We start from the raw sequence: 17795 nt of genomic DNA on the forward strand, positions 1-17795 counted from the left end.
TACTGTATACTTGAAATCAATATAACGGTATATGTCAATTATACCTGAACAAAAACACAAAGTGGGCAAAGAACATGAAAAGACATTTCACCCAAGAGGATATATAGATGACAGATCAGCTCATGAAAAGGTTCAACCTCAGAAGCTGTTGCTGCCGCTGCTGCTAGGTCACTTCAGTCGTGTCCGACTCTGTGCGACCCCAGAGACGGCAGCCCAGCAGACTCCTCTGTCCCTGGAATTCTCCAGGCAAGAACACTGGAGTGGGTTGCCATTTCCTTCTCCAATGCATGAAAGTGAAAAGGGAAAGTGAAGTTGCTCAGTCGTGTCTGACTCTTAGCGACCCCATGGACTGCAGCCTACCAGGCTCCGCCACCCGTGGGATTTTCCAGGCAAGAGCACTGGAGTGGGGTGCCACTGCCTTCTCCAGAAGCTGTTAGGAAAATGCAAATTAAAACCGTAACAGCACATCAGTATATATCTAGCAGAATGGCTAAAAAAAGAAAAGACAGAAACAGTGATGATACCAAATGAGGGTTAAGATGTGGAGAAATGGATCACCACACATTGCTGGCAGGAATATGGTATACCTACTCTGGAACAATTTGATAGTTTCTTTAAAAATCAAACATATAACCACCCCAGGACTCAGCAAACGCACTTCCAGGCATTCATCCCAGAGAAATGAAAACTTCTGTTCACATAAACACCTACACATGAATGCTTATAGCAGCTTGACTCACAGTAGCCCCAAACCAGAAAAAATCCAGACGTCCTTCAATGGGTAAATATTTAAACAAACTGTGGTACAACCAATACCATGGAATAGGACGAGACAATGAAAAGGAACCACCAGTGATGCACGCAACAATTTAGAGAAGTCTCCAGAAAACGATGCTGAAAAAAATCCAATCTAGAAAACATTCTATGTGGTTCAAGTGCATTTCTATAACATTCTTGAAGTGACAAGTTATAGAAATGCAGGACAGCTAGTCGTTAAGGAGCAGCTGGGAGTGGGATGGAAGTAGGTGTTGCTACGTTAGTGCAACGCAAAGGTGCTCTGTGGCGATGGATTATATCCATGTTAATAGCCCAGCTGCGATGTTACATCACAGTTCTGCATGATAGTACCTCTGGAGGGACACTGGGGAAAGAACAGAATGCTCCTGTATTCTTTCTTACGACTGTACATGAATCTATGATACCTCAAGATAAAAAGTTTAATTAAAGCACCAGTTGTATACAGAATCCACAGAGAGATTTCATTAGAGTCAAAAACTTACCCAAAGCCCCACCCATCTATTGCACTTGTAAACACCACATTCCCCTGGTCAGGTGAGAAGTACAGGTGCGAGTCATCCGTGTCCTCCAAGCCGGTGCTCCAGTCATACACCTGCTCTCCTTGTTCAGAATTCGGGTTCACCTGGGATTCAGCCTCTCTCTCCGCTCTTTCTTCTAGCACTTTAGAAGTAAAAAGAGTTCCTGTGAGTGCATTAATCTAGGAGAGATGGCAAAATGGCAGAAGGTCATTCGGATGCATGGCACGCCCATGACAGGAGACACACTGTCTAACCCTCCTCAAGTCTAGACTCCTAGGTCACAGTCTGAACTCCTATGAAGCCCATGAGGATGGAACTGATGTTTACAGCAATCATTAACTTACATGTTATCAGCCACTTATTTCAATACCCAGTAAGACTAAATCGTCAGGCTTTTGGAAGGTCATTTCTTTAGTGCAAACACTGATCTATCGTATCTTCAATTTATTTTTCAGTATGAGGGCCAGGTGTCACTAGAACTCCTGGTTTCCAAGCCCCACAGTCTGAGTTTATGACTTTTGTCAACTCCCTGTTTCTCATGTCAGATGTTTGAACTGTTCACCCCTCTCTTCAGGTCCTCTTCCTGACCTCTAAGCTCCAAAGATTCTCACTCCTAGGTGACCAATCTTATTTCCTACCTCAGAGAGAAAACAAAGTCTACTGTTCAAGGATCCTGCAGGCTCCCCATCATCCAACTTGTAAGTCCATCTCTACAAACACTGCTGGTTCTCCTCCTTCCACGGCAGGGCAGGAGCATTCCACCTGTTCTGTGCCTGACTGTCTCTTCAGGGAACTGGATCCACTGACCCAGACTTTCTCACTGCTCTGCCTTTATCATTTCCTTCCTGTAGCAAACAAACATTTTCAACGTGGCCTCATCAATGGTGCCCCACTGTCTTGAAAAAGACACTTCAAACCTCCACACATGGCATACAGGGTTCACCAGAATCAAAGCTGTATTCCTTTCTACTCCCATCTCTTATCACGACTGTACTTGATCTAGTTCTTCAATTGTAACCAATAATTTACATTCTTTGAATGAAACTTGCACCATGTTTTTTCTTTTCTTTATATGACTCTGTATATCTTATTTCTTCTTTCTTGAAGGCCTCTGCTATAATTCTCCCCTGGCACACATTACCTTTCTTCCATCTCAAGACTCCTATTATAAGACTCTCCCTACTCTCCCCTTGCTATTGACCCATTCTGGGTGAGGCAGGCCTCATTTATGTTCTCAAATCATATTTAGGGTTTGTCTCATTGTTCTCCAAACATCTTTTACGTGTTTTTCTCCCCTAACCCACTGTGAGATCTTTGAAGATAGGGACTCTGACCTGTCTGTCTTTATATTCACAATCCTTAGCATGAAGTAAACCTTCAAGAACTCATTTATTCAACATACAGTTATGGTAATGTCTGCTGAATAAATCAATGAATGAAAGCTTTGGTAAAATTTCACCCAAATACAGGTAATAAAAAAAGCCAAAGAGTTTCCTAATACTGGCTTCACTTAAAAACCCAACCACAAGACTTTAAACAAGAGAACATTAAGACCTACTGTCCAAGTTTTCTATTCCAGGATGCTCCCAGGAGATGGAGGCGACTCCTGAGATGATGCTAGCTCTACTGCCTCTTCTGCGGTATGATGACTCCAACACATCGAAGTGGATTTTCTGCAGCAAAGCCTCATACCCAACCTAGCAACTTCCTTACAACTCTCCTTTGAGCCACAGTTTTTAAAGTACTGAAATAAAGGATAAAATACCTGTTCTAATATATTCTTGAGGTGAGAGTAGGCCTCCTGTGGGGTGAATTTCAGTTCCACTATCAAGCGATCTATCTTATTGATCACTAAAACTGGACGGATGTTTTCGAGCCAGGCTTGCCGCAGAACTGCCTGTGTCTGATTAAAACAGAAAAGAAAATGTAAAGCTCATGATTTAAATTAAAGCACATTAGAAAATCCTGATTAATAAGTAGCTTATTTTCGTGCTCCTCTATCACATACAACTCAGACCATGCCAGTCAGACACAGTCAAAAATATATAACACAGAAGCAAAGAACTGCAGGCAGGAAATTGTTCTTGCCTTTATGGAACTGACAATTTATTTAAGAAGGATAAATAAAAATTGTGTACAAGATAGTAAGAGTTTTGTGAAATTACACACATACGAGAATACACACAGTAAAAAAAACACTCATGCTATAACACACAGGTGGAAAAACAGAGTATGTTCCCAGACGCTCCCTGTGTACACTTTCCTGATCAGAAACCACTTCTTAGCATTAACCACTATTCAGCTGCTTTGAAGTCACGTCTGTTAATTTAACTTAACTTGTCAGGACACCCAGCACACCACACAGACCAAGGTTTTGCTTCTCTAGATGCAAGGCCTGTGCACTTACAGGAAATCAGAGAAGTTACAGAACACGTACATCTTCCTGGAATGATCAGATTTTCTCCATTTCTACAAGAAAACCTCATTTCATTGTGCTCTGCTTTACTATGCATCACAGATGTTGCTTTTTTTCTTTTAACAAACTGAAGATTTGTGCAACTCTGCATCAAGCAAGTCTACCGGCGTTCCAATAACATTTGTTCACTTCCTGTTGTTCTGTGATTTCCATAATTCCCATCGTACTTTACATTTTTCATAATTAATATAGTTGTTGTGATCTGCCATCAGTGATCTTTGATGTTACTATTACAACTCAATGAAGGGTCAGAAATGGTTAAGTATTTTTTAGCAATAAAGTATTGTTTTAATCAAGATATGTACCTTTTTTTAGACATGATGCTATTGCATACTTAAGAGACTTCAGTATAGTATAGACATAACCTGAATATACACTGGGGAACCAAAAAAAGTCACGTGACCTGCTTTACTGCAATATTCACTTTACTGCAGTGGCTCAGCACCAAACCTGAAATATCTCCGAGGTATGCCTGTAACGTAAGCTTTTTACTCTTCTTTTTAAAAATCATTAAAACAAACGATGGTACAAGAAGTAGGACACAAAGGTGACAACATTTTTAAAGAAAAAACATAAGGTTTCACAGAAAAATTATTTTAAAAACTGAGATTAGAAAGCCACTCTGAGTTTCATGCTGACCAGAGCTGTATGTTCACTCTGGCCTTAGGGAGAACTATTTGAACTTTGGTGAAAAGGTAAGAAAGTGCAGATTAAGAATCTGGAAGAGGAAGAGAGAGGAGGAAGGGAGGGGGAGAGGGAGGGAGGGAGGGGGAGGGAGGGGGAGGGAGGGGGAGAGGGGGAGAGAGAGAGAGAGAGAGAGAGAGAGAGAGAGAGAGAGAGTGTGTGTGTGTGTGCATGTGCGTGTGCGTGCATGTGTGCGTGTGCCTGTAGAGTGAGAAACCAACAGAAGAGACTTGCCCATGTAGGGGAGAAGCAGCTCAGAATTTCACTGTCAACAACTCCTCACTGCTGAGAGACTCTTTCACTGGAGGAAAGCCCCCAGAGCCCCCTACATGCGTCTCTCATGTCCACTGAGTCCCTCTCCCAGAGAATACCACAGGCATGTCAAAGGACCTTAAAGTCATTCTCTCTAATATCCCTTCAGAACCTGGGTGACTTAACTCCACCACAGGCTGGAACACTATGGAATGTGAAATGGAAACTAGCTTTCTGGTGTCACAGAGAGTCTAAAGTGCCACATCGTCATTGATGGCCAGGGCCTCCTCTCCCCCTGCCTTGTCTAGTTAAACATTTCCAGGCGACCATCCACTACCTGCGGGCAGACCCCTTCCACAGCGTCCACCACGATGATGCACCCGTCACAGATGCGAACAGCCGTGGACACTTCTGAGGAGAAGTCCACGTGGCCTGGAGAGTCTATTAGGTTAATCAGGTACTCCTTGTCGCCTGAAATGAGATTTGAAAACACATATTGAGCAGTGCAGGTATGCAACCCTCCTCCTCAGGCAATTGAGAGCAGGAGAGCTTCTAAGAAATGACTGAAGAAAAGCCCTGTCACATAAAACAAAAGCTGTGAGGGTCTCTAAACCATTCATCATTTTCATAGCCCAACCCTTCATTTCTTTTTTTTTTTTTTTAATTTTATTTTATTTTTAAACTTTACATAATTGTATTAGTTTTGCCAAATATCAAAATGAATCCATCACAGGTATACATGTGTTCCCTATCCTGAACCCTCCTCCCTCCTCCCTCCCCATACCATCCCTCTGGGTCATCCCTGTGCACTAGCCCCAAGCATCCAGTATCGTGCATCGAACCTGGACTGGCAACTCGTTTCTTACATGATATTTTACATGTTTCAATGTCATTCTCCCAAATCTTCCCACCCTCTCCCTCTCCCACAGAGTCCATAAGACTGTTCTATACATCAGTGTCTCTTTTGCTGTCTCATACACCGGGTTATTGTTACCATCTTTCTAAATTCCATATATATGCATTAGTATACTGTATTGATGTTTTTCCTTCTGGCTTACTTCACTCTGTATAATAGGCTCCAGTTTCATCCACCTCATTAGAACTGATTCAAATGTATTCTTTTTAATGGCTGACTAATACTCCATTGTGTATATGTACCACAGCTTTCTTATCCATTCATCTGCTGATGGGCATCTAGGTTGCTTCCATGTCCTGGCTATTATAAACAGTGCAGCGATGAACATTGGGGTACACGTGTCTCTTTCCCTTCTGGTTTCCTCAGTGTGTATGCCCAGCAGTGGGATTGCTGGATCATAAGGCAGTTCTATTTCCAGTTTTTTAAGGAATCTCCACACTGTTCTCCATAGTGGCTGTACTAGTTTGCATTCCCACCAACAGTGTAAGAGGGTTCCCTTTTCTCCACACCCTCTCCAGCATTTATTATTTGTAGACTTTTGGATGGCAGCCATTCTGACTGGTGTGAAATGGTACCTCATAGTGGTCTTGATTTGCATTTCTCTGATAATGAGTGATGTTGAGCATCTTTTCATGTGTTTGTTAGCCATCTGTATGTCTTCTTTGGAGAAATGTCTATTTAGTTCTTTGGCCCATTTTTTGATTGGGTCATTTATTTTTCTGGAGTTGAGCTGTAGGAGTTGCTTGTATATTTTTGAGATTAGTTGTTTGTCAGTTGCTTCATTTGCTATTATTTTCTCCCATTCTGAAGGCTGTCTTTTCACCTTGCTAATAGTTTCCTTTGATGTGCAGAAGCTTTTAAGGTTAATTAGGTCCCATTTGTTTATTTTTGCTTTTATTTCCGATATTCTGGGAGGTGGGTCATAGAGGATCCTGCTGTGATGTATGTCAGAGAGTGTTTTGCCTATGTTCTCCTCTAGGAGTTTTATAGTTTCTGGTCTTATGTTTAGATCTTTAATCCATTTTGAGTTTATTTTTGTGTATGGTGTTAGAAAGTGGTCTAGTTTCATTCTTTTACAAGTGGTTGACCAGATTTCCCAGAACCACTTGTTAAAGAGATTGTCTTTAATCCATTGTATATTCTTGCCTCCTTTGTCAAAGAAAAGGTGTCCATATGTGCGTGGATTTATCTCTGGGCTTTCTATTTTGTTCCATTGATCTATATTTCTGTCTTTGTGCCAGTACCATACTGTCTTGATAACTGTGGCTTTGTAGTAGAGCCTGAAGTCAGGTAGGTTGATTCCTCCAGTTCCATTCTTCTTTCTCAAGATCGCTTTGGCTATTCGAGGTTTTTTGTATTTCCATACAAATTGTGAAATTATTTGTTCTAGCTCTGTGAAGAATACTGTTGGTAGCTTGATAAGGATTGCATTGAATCTATAAATTGCTTTGGGTAGTATACTCATTTTCACTATATTGATTCTTCCAATCCATGAACATGGTATATTTCTCCATCTATTAGTGTCCTCTTTGATTTCTTTCACCAGTGTTTTATAGTTTTCTATATATAGGTCTTTAGTTTCTTTAGGTAGATATATTCCTAAGTATTTTATTCTTTCCGTTGCAATGGTGAATGGAATTGTTTCCTTAATTTCTCTTTCTGTTTTCTCATTATTAGTGTATAGGAATGCAAGGGATTTCTGTGTGTTGATTTTATATCCTGCAACTTTGAAAAAAGTCAAATAAATAACCTAACTCTACACCTAAAGCAACTAGAAAAGGAAGAAATGAAGAACCCCAGGGTTAGTAGAAGGAAAGAAATATTAAAAATTAGAGCAGAAATAAATGCAAAAGAAACAAAAGAGACCATAGCAAAAATCAACAAAACCAAAAGCTGGTTCTTTGAAAGGATAAATAAAATTGACAAACCATTAGCCAGACTCATCAAGAAACAAAGGGAGAAAAATCAAATCAATAAAATTAGAAACGAAAATGGAGAGATCACAACAGACAACACAGAAATACAAAGGATCATAAGAGACTACTATCAACAATTATATGCCAATAAAATGGACAACGTGGAAGAAATGGACAAATTCTTAGAAAAGTACAACTTTCCAAAACTCGACCAGGAAGAAATAGAAAATCTTAACAGACCCATCACAAGCACGGAAATTGAAACTGTAATAAAAAATCTTCCAGCAAACAAAAGCCCAGGTCCAGACGGCTTCACAGCTGAATTCTACCAAAAATTTAGAGAAGAGCTAACACCTATCCTGCTCAAACTCTTCCAAAAAATTGCAGAGGAAGGTAAACTTCCAAACTCATTCTATGAGGCCACCATCACCCTAATACCAAAACCTGACAAAGATCCCACAAAAAAAGAAAACTACAGGCCAATATCACTGATGAACATAGATGCAAAAATCCTTAACAAAATTCTAGCCATCAAAATCTAACAACACATTAAAAAGATCATACACCATGACCAAGTGGGCTTTATCCCACGGATGCAAGGATTCTTCAATATCCGCAAATCAATCAGTGTAATACACCACATTAACAAATTGAAAAATAAAAACCATATGATTATCTCAATAGATGCAGAGAAAGCCTTTGACAAAATTCAACATCCATTTATGATAAAAACTCTCCAGAAAGCAGGAATAGAAGGAACATACCTCAACATAATAAAAGCTATATATGACAAACCCACAGCAAACATTATCCTCAATGGTGAAAAATTGAAAGCATTTCCTCTAAAGTCAGGAACAAGACAAGGGTGCCCACTTTCACCATTACTATTCAACATAGTTTTGGAAGTTTTGGCCACAGCAATCAGAGCAGAAAAAGAAATAAAAGGAATCCAAATTGGAAAAGAAGAAGTAAAACTCTCATTATTTGCAGATGACATGATCCTCTACATACAAAACCCTAAAGACTCCACCAGAAAATTACTAGAAATAACCAACCCTTCATTTCATTTTAGCTTTCAAGCTAAAGCTCCCAAAAGGGAAGAGATTTACCCAAGGTCACAAAAGCAGTCACAAGTCAGAAACATACCCAGGCCTATCTATCAGCTTAGTCACTTCCTGTAAAGGTCACAGGTGCCCCTAGGCTTTGCAACTGGGGAAAGAACACTTGTCTGTTCATCTGGCTCAGAATCAGAATAAGAAACCCTGGAGTGAGAGAAGACTGATGTTCACTGCCTGGCACCCATGTAAATGTCCTAAGCCTCTGCAATCTACTTGGAAATTCTCTATGTTCATATGACCCTAGACAGAAAGTCAGAGATCAAGGACCAACTATGTTTCACCCAATTTCACACTGCTAACATGTGCCATTATCGTAAAGCACAGGGCCTGCTGTCAGAGCCACTGAAAGAGTAAGAGCGGTACACTTTTGTCTAAGTCTTACACACAAACACACACAATTTAAGATGAGAGGCTTGAACATGCTGAAAAGTTGACAGCACCAGGACACAGGAGGTAAGTCCAGAGCACAAGCCTTTCACAGTGACAGCAGGCAAGCAAAGATACTAGCTGTATTACACTTTGAGGGGTAGTGGCAAATAGCTGAGAATTTTCCTTTTCTCTGTAAAATAGAATGGACAAATGTCTGCTGAGACTGTGGGAGAGGGACTGAGAGGTGGACTCGAAGAGACAAGAGGGTTTAAGAGAGCTCCAGTGGTAGAGAATGCCCAAGGTCTGACAGAGGACACATGGAAGTCTGCCAGTGGCCCAACGACCAGCCGAGAGCCCAGCCCAAGGGTAGGAGGAAAATGTGTAGAGTCAGCTCTACCAAGGGTTAGAGTTTCACTGGGAGGACAGGAGGCCAAGACAGCAGATACACTGAGGGCCTCAGCGAGACTGTCAGAAAAAGACAAGTCTGGACAGGAGGACGCAGAGATGAAATGAAGGATGCCGATGGGGCGCAGGAAACTGAAGGGCTTCCTGAAGTCAAGCGGGTCCCTTGCTACACAGGTGAGAGAGCTGGAAAAGTAAAGACTGTGCAGAAGGGAGTATTTAAATGGGAAATATCAGAGGACCAGTAAGGAGTGATATTAAAATGCAGAAAGCAGCCATACTAGGGGTGGGTGAAGCAGAGGCGTACACATCACTGCTGTTGAGAAGCCAAGCTCAAGCTGTTGAAAGAGGTCATTTTTCAGACACAGGAAAAGCTACCTTGGTGGATTTGGGTTAAAAGGAAAATGATGAACCAGGTGCCAAAGTCACTAATGAATGGCGACCAGGGACTGTAACCAGAAGCTGAGGTGGTGAGAAGGGGTGGAGAATAACTGGATAGATGGTACGAGTCTCGAAGGAGACGGAGTTTTAAATCAATGGTGGAAGAACTGAACTCTGAACCAGAACCAGGGAACAAGGAGTAGGGTGATCCCATGTTCTTACCCAGGACAGACAGAGTATGACAGAATAAACAGCACTCACTCAAAAGAAGGACAAGAGAGCAGGGACTAGAAAACAGCCAGGCAGGGGGAGGAGGGAAAACTGACAAAAGACACTGAGGATGGAGGGACACAGGTTTACCTTGGAAAAGTTTTCAGAGAAAAGTGTGGGCGGGAAGGGAATAGTGAGGGGTTGAGGGCAGGTGTGAGAAACATGGGGACAAGACGACTTAGAGGCCAGACCACGTGACCTCCATTTGGGGCAGTGACCAAAGACAACAGAGATGGGGGTGATGCCACAAAAGATGCCCTTAAGGAGCCAGAGCAACCTCTTGTGGACAGCAGAGAATTTCACTGAAGGGGGAATCAGTGGTGGCCTGGACTGAATGACTTTTGAGAGACTCCTGGTCCAAATAAACAGGCTGGAAATATATTAATGATTCCTTGGTTCCCAGGACCCCTGAAGTAGGAAATGGCTACCCACTCCATTATTCTTTCCTGGAAAATCCCATGGACAGAGGAGCCTGGAGTGTTACAGTCCATGGGGTCACAGAGAGTCACACATTCATTATGCAGGACTACTGCCACATGCTAACTACTCTGTCTCTGGGAAGGTCTCTTAATCTCTCTGAACTCTGTTTTGCACACATGTAAAATGAGGAGAATCTCCATTTCCCAGGATCGCCATAAGGGTTAAACAAAATCACGCAGATGAGACATGCAGCTCAGAATCAAACCATGGTGCACCCATCTTCTTAGATCTTACATCATCTGAATGCTTCACAAGGTAAAGTGTTCATTATCTTTAGAGGAAAAAAACCTGACCTTTAGTCAAACTAGGCACAGTGGAACCCCATCCTCCAAGCCTGGTCCCAAAGGAAAAGGACAGTGATCAGAAACACAAGTGAATGTTGACGTGTCTGGAAATGACAGTAGCTACTGATACTTGCTGGCCTCGTGTGCATCTGGATGGCACAAGTCAGTGTCCCCAGGGCCCAGTCTTAGAGATTAAGACCAGAGGGTCACAGAGCTGAAACCCTCTACTAGCCCATAAGCACAGACCCCTACGGAGGTGTTCGCCTGGTGGCTCAGATGGTAAAGAATCTGCCTACAGTGTGGGAGACCCAGGTTTGATCCCCAGGTCGGGAAGATCCCCTAGAGGAAGAAATGGCAACCCACTCCAGTATTCTTGCCTGCAGAATTCCCATGAACAGAGGGGGCTGGCAAGCTACAGTCCATGGGGTCACAAGGAGTCAGACATGACAGTGACGAACACTTTCACTTTCTGGATGTGCTTACAGAGGGGCGAACTTACAAGTGGATCTGTCTGCAGACGCCTCCACATCCTTGGTCTCCACATTTGGAGCACATCTAAGCTACAGTATGGCTGCCTCTTGGGTAAATACTGAGTGTCCCCCTGAACCAGGCTGTCAGCTAGCACATATGCCTGAAGTACAGACTGAAAGCCTATTAGTGAAAGCCCACTACAATTTGCTCTATACTGCACTTTATCATTTTTTAATAATTGCCAGTGTTTTTTTTTAAAACTGGATGAGTTTACCAAAAATCTTGATGCCTTTTCTTGAAAAAACAAACAAACAAAACAAAACAGAAAAACACTGGGCATCTGTCAGTTGGAGGTAAAAAGCACCAGTCCCCACCCAGGTGGAGGGGGTGTTTCATGGGTGGACCGAGTCTGTTCTCTGGCTCACAGCAGTCCCACCTGACTGCCTCATTCATGTAGAGGTGCTGACACCAGCACCACACCAAGGACTAATGACACAGTACTTAATAATCAAATGAGACTGGTGTTGCAATAAGTAGTTAACTCTTTGCGGGTGTGGGGGGAGGGATTTAAGTTGGATACCTACCTCACAGCTTGCAAGCACATACATACACATGCACACTTATGACAGGATTAAATGCAAGAACATAAAACAACTGGGGGTAAAACTAGGGCAATTATTACTTCAATCTTATGTTTTACTGTAAATTTTCTACAACACATAAAACTTGCAAATTTTTAAAAAATTTTTAAAAAGATGAATCAGAATGAAAACTTCATTTTAGAAGTTCTGTGACAGCAATTATTTGTTCACAGGTATAAAGAATGGCTACAGAGTAGAAATGACAATAGGCCTTTTGAGACTATTTAAAGAACAGTCCATGAACCTTTAAACTCTTCAAGTTCATAAAAATAAGGAGAGATAGGAAAAAAACTGACCACTGAACCATTTGCTGTATCACAGAATTAGGACATACTCTTTAAAATGTGAGAAGTAGTTTTTTAAAAATTAAGGCATTACTTTAAATACATTGGGAATTCATGTACCTAAGAGCTTCAAAACTGGTTTAGTTCAAAACCGTTTTTGAAGACTGACCTCAAAGAGAAGAGTCACACCCCACACAGCACAACCCTTGGTGTTAGTGTCAGGGACATGACACTGTGTCCATTAGGGAAATGAAATACATCTTTACTACTGTCTTCTACTGATCAAAACTCACATGTTGTGTAAAATTTCCGAACAGTACAAAATAAATATCTTGAAAACTGAGTTTTCACATAATCCAGTCCCTGATAATTATGGTTAAGGTTTTGGTATACAGCCTTCCAGGCATCTTCATATACATACTTAATATATTCTTATCATCAAAACACATTCGTGTCTTGTAAGTATTTACCCTGCAACTTGCTTTTTGTCTCCGACTTTATCTTTTCTATATAATCACACAATTGTTGGAACAGCTGCAGAGCACTTCACAGCATGGATGTATCATTCTACTTAACTATTTTCCAAAGACAGATACTAAGGCATTCTTTTCATTGATACAGACATTAGGGTGAATATCAATGAACATACATCTCGCATGCTCGTATGACTATGTCTGTCGGACAAATCCCTAAAAGTATTACTGTCAGAGTGGCATTCTGATCAGTGGATAAAAGCTACAGTGACCATGGCAACACAGAGCCAAGTAAATAAGACTCTAGATCTAACAGGCAGGCCAGAGGACAGAACGAGGACCCAGTGAGGAAACGGGATGATAAGACTGAACCAGCAAGGTCCTATGACTCCAGACCTTCCCAGAGAAGATATCTCCACAAGCACCTGGGTAGACAGGGGCAGGTGTGAACTGCCAGTGCTTCTGCCCTCAAGCCAGTCAGAGGTCCCCATCTGTACCCAAGTCTGGACAGCCTGACTCTGATCTGAAAATTGATCATCTGGAAAGGCCAGAATGAAGTTTGTGGAAGGTAAAGCAAAAATACCTGAGGGGTGAAACTGATTTGGAAAGAGAAAGGAAGACACAAAAGATACGAAACCACTGTTCTGTAAAATGCAGACCGACTTACCTTCCGCATAATGCAGTGAGATGGCACTGGATTTCATAGTGATCCCTCGGACCTGTTCATCTTCTCTGCTGTCCATGTACCTCAACTGTAAAAATGCAACCTTAACGTTAAAACGGACTGATGTGGACTTTTGTTTTAAATATTTAAATTTTTAGGCTTATTATTGCTGTGAAGTTGTTCACTAGGTCCCACTATTATTACCTTTTAAATCTCTGCAGCATTTTTCTTGCCTGCTGCTGCTAAGTCGCTTCAGTCACGTCCGACTCTGTGCGACCTCATAGACGGCAGCCCAGCAGGCTCCCCCGTCCCTGGGATTCTCCAGGCAAGAGCACTGGAGTGAGGTGCCATTGCCTTCTTTTCTTGCCTAGTATCATGTATTTCTTTCTCCTTTCCTTTTTCCTTGATCAGTTTTTAGATATTTATCAGTTGTAATGCAAGATAATCACACAATGTCTACATTGCTAGTAGTTCTTTTTAAATTAACAGGCTTTCTTTTTAGAGCAATTTTAAGTTTCTAGAATAACTGGAAAGTAAAGAGGTTCCTAAGTACTTCTACACACAGTTCCCTCCCTGTTATTTACATCTTACATTGTGTGCAGTGTGATACATGTTACCATCAATGAACCAATATCAATACGTTACTATCAATTAAGGTCTATGGTTTACATTAGGATTCACTCTTTAAATGTATAATGACATGTCCATCATTACTGTATCATATGTTAGTTGTATGAATCTTTTGAAGAACAAATTTGGCTTTGATCTTTTCTACTTCATTAATTTATGCTTTATTATTTCATCTACTTACAGTAGAGTTATTGTACTTGTTCTAACTTCTCAAATAGGAAAAATAAAAGCACTTTATTACTTTATTCCACCCAGTTTTTTAAGCCTCCTCTAGACAGTATCTTGGGCCAATTTCCTGGGGACTCGACCTGCCTCGAAGGCCCCATTCTTCCTTTAGTATCTCAGGTCTACTTTTCAAATTCAATTTTGCTTCTCCATCTCCTCTTCTCTGTATTACCAATCACTGGATAAATCCTGCTGACTATATCTTAAATTCACTGAAGGAAGGGATATCTTTACTTTTCTACTACAAATAAATCATTCCAAGTCCTTTCAATTCACAGCTAGAAACAAAGATCTCTTTCATTTCCTAAAACAGGATTTTCCTCACGACCCTCATACTTCAGAAGCCTTCTTTTGGTACTTAGGTTAGAACTAGTACTCAGTTACTTCAAGATCATCATAATCTGATACATTTTTTTGTACTAGCACATTTTCCTTTCTCAGTAATTGCTAGGCAAATGTTCCACTTAAAACCTACAAATTAGCCTTTATCCATTTTATCCACATTATTTCCTGCTGTGAAGCATGTATTCCACCTGTGAAATCTTCCACAATCGTGCCAGGTTATCATCTGACTTACTGCAAAAACTCATTCTTGCACTTATAAAATATTAATATAAACTAAAATAAAAGCAATACAGAAATAATTTTTTCTCAACAATCTATTTTATCTTGCTAAATGGACTGCCAGTCTCTTAGATGCATGAACTATGCTCTATACTTTTGAGGTCTTTATGAACACAACAAATGCTTTATCGCATTGTAGATTTGCTAATATTTACTGAAATGCATGTATATATCAAATATAATAACATACCTTGCCTGCCAGGCGGCTGGAGATGATTCCATTGCTAGATATAAGACAGTCAGCCAGAGTAGTTTTTCCTGTTAAAGTAACAATATTAATTTAAATAGACTTTTCTTAAAGGGCAGGGTAGATAGAGTGCATCTACATATTTAACGTTTAACCATAAGAACTGCTTTACCAAGTATTTCCTATTTACCTACAGTAAGTGAAAGAAGACACAATGAGCATTTTAACTAGACTTTTGAACAGTGCACTGTCTGGAAGGGCAAAGATTCTAGCACTCCACAGTGCTATAATCTGTATCTCCAACTTTAAAAGCTGTCCAATAACTTTTTTTTATTGAGGCATACTTTACACAGGGGCTTCCCTGGTGGTTCAGTGGTAAAGACGCTACCTGCCAATGCAAGATGTGAGTTCAATCCCTGGGGGGTGGGGAAGATCCTCTGGAGAAGGAAATGGCAATCCACTTCAGTATTACTGCCTGGAGAATCCCAAGAACAGAGGAGCCTGGTGGGCTATAGTCCAGGGGTTGCAACGTCAGATACGACTGAGCAACTAAACAACAACCCTTATCCTAGTGCCTCGCTGGCAGGAAGGGGTCTTCAAGATACAGCATAGCCTATCTCTTCGCTTTTATCTCCTCCTCCCTCACTTTCAGGATGGTATATAGGTTCGTCTAGTCAAGGCTATGGTTTTTTCTGTGGTCATGTATGGATGTGAGAGTTGGACTGTGAAGAAGGCTGAGTGCCAAAGAATTGATGCTTTTGAACTGTGGTGTTGGAGAAGACTCTTGAGAGTCCCTTGGACTGCAAGGAGATCCAACCAGTCCATTCTAAAGGAGATCAGCCCTGGGATTTCTTTGGAAGGAATGATGCTAAAGCTGAAACTCCAGTACTTTGGCCACCTCATGTGAAGAGTTGACTCATTGGAAAAGACTCTGATGCTGGGAGGGATTGGGGGCAAGAGGAGAAGGGGACGACAGAGGATGAGATGGCTGGCTGGCATCACTGACTCGATGGACGTGAGTCTGAGTGAACTCTGGGAGTTGGTGATGGACAGGGAGGTCTGGCGTGCTGCAATTCATGGGGTCGAAAACAGTTGGACACGATTGAGCGACTGATCTGATCTGATATAGGTTTTATTTCACACTCCCACCTCTTATCACCTTGCTGTGACTGGGTGAACAAAAAGCAGTTTGAAACCAAGAGCAGGCTTAGCAGGAGGCGATGCTGTGGCGTGAAAGCAATGTTTGTCGGGAGCTAAGCACCATGGATCAGCCCACCTTGCCCTCTTGTGTCCCAGCCTCTGGTCACATACATTTCTTTCTCCCCTTCTGACACTATTCCCATTTGAAATGAGTGTCCCCATCTGCCATCTTGAATCACCCTTCAGGGTTCATCTCTAATACTAATTATGCTATAAAGCCTTTTCTTAATGCATTCCTAGCTTCCTGACTCTCCAGCTCTCTCTATCCTTATTATCTACTTTTTGCATGTCTCACTTTGTGTTGCCTCAACCCCCAAATCACCTCTACAGCTGAGAGGGTGCCCTGTTCATAAATTTCTACCATTTGACATAGAGGGCAAAGTACCTTGAACTTAGAACACAGGTTCTGAGAATATTATGTTAAGACTACAGACTTGTTATATTAGAAAGCCATTTCAAAAATACTTGATAGTTTAACAAAAACTCAACTTCTCATTTAAAAACCAACTATCTAGAAAAACACCAATCCCTAGTTGGCTGTGTTCTACCACATCAAACTTTTAAAAGAAATAAGACTTTCAACTTAGCATCACTCCAGTGACACGTGTGGAGACACACCCCCTTAATTACTGAAAACAAGCTATTTAGAAAGGGCTCTTACCATGGTCTACGTGAGCCAAAACGCAGATATTCCGAATGTTAGCAGTGTTCTTCTGGAGTTGAATCATCTTATCCAAACTATTGAGCACCATGGTCACTTACTTCCTGTGACTAAAAATTAAAGACGTATTACAAATGACTAAAGATCGGGACAATAAATAAGGGCTTTTAATACTGGGAACTGACAAGATTTCTCAAGTTCCTTCAAGTAAAAACTGTTATTAAAGGCAGATACACACCCAGACCTAAGTCCAATTTGAGCACTTCAGCAACTACTGTACTACGACTGTGGATTTTACTCATCGTTCCGGATCTGCGATGAATCAGAGCTCCTTAGGGCTGGGCGCCCAGTGACACCAGGAACTCTGCCCTGTACTCTGTACGGGGGTGAATTTCTCCAGGTCAGTGATGACGTATCGCAAGGGTCGTAGGCAGGAGAGAAGATGCTGATATCTCTCCTTCCGCTCCTCGATCTTTTTCCAAGTCCCTCCTCCTATAACTCCGCTTGCTTTCACTGGAGGGGAAACATTCAGCTTGATGACTGCTATGGAGCCCGAATAAAGTTTTGGGTCACGTGCTTATTTGCTGAGCAGGTGCAATGAATGTCTTTCATTCCTTCCCACATTGGGGAAAAGAAAAAATAAACCCTCATCTCCACCTTCCCTTCTTCATCACTCCCTTCTTCTTTGAGGACTCCGGGTCCACACTGAAAAGCAGTCGGGCGCGAGCGGACACTTAAGCTCGAACGGCAGCCGCTCCCAGACCGGGTTCGCCCCCGGCCTCGCTCCGCCGCCGCGGCGCCCCGGGTCCCCCCACCACCTGGAGCTGCCAGAGGAGGCCAGAGGAGGAAGCCCAGCGCCCTGCGGGCCCGC

At 41.8% G+C, this 17795-nt stretch overlaps 1 protein-coding gene across 3 annotated transcripts in view; it reads right to left on the reverse strand.

Moving 5' to 3' along the window:
* The window catches only part of EFL1 (elongation factor like GTPase 1), a 114036-nt gene that overhangs the window by 96117 nt on the left and 124 nt on the right, over window positions 1-17795 (reverse strand). For 2 of the 3 annotated variants that reach the window (XM_027520651.1, XM_027520649.1), the window contains exons 2-7: window positions 16925-17034; window positions 15067-15134; window positions 13401-13485; window positions 5066-5199; window positions 3082-3219; window positions 1281-1495 (exon numbers count right to left, since the gene is read on the reverse strand). In XM_027520651.1, the coding sequence (XP_027376452.1) occupies window positions 1281-1495; window positions 3082-3219; window positions 5066-5199; window positions 13401-13485; window positions 15067-15134; window positions 16925-17015 (731 nt within the window). In that variant the 5' untranslated portion in view covers window positions 17016-17034. Of the gene's footprint in view, window positions 1-1280; window positions 1496-3081; window positions 3220-5065; window positions 5200-13400; window positions 13486-15066; window positions 15135-16924; window positions 17035-17162; window positions 17740-17795 lie in introns of those variants that run through there. The other variant, XM_027520650.1, reaches the window with a different exon arrangement.

Source organism: Bos indicus x Bos taurus, chromosome 21, assembly GCF_003369695.1.
Source record: "Bos indicus x Bos taurus breed Angus x Brahman F1 hybrid chromosome 21, Bos_hybrid_MaternalHap_v2.0, whole genome shotgun sequence".
In the NCBI taxonomy this organism is placed as follows: Eukaryota; Metazoa; Chordata; class Mammalia; order Artiodactyla; family Bovidae; genus Bos; species Bos indicus x Bos taurus.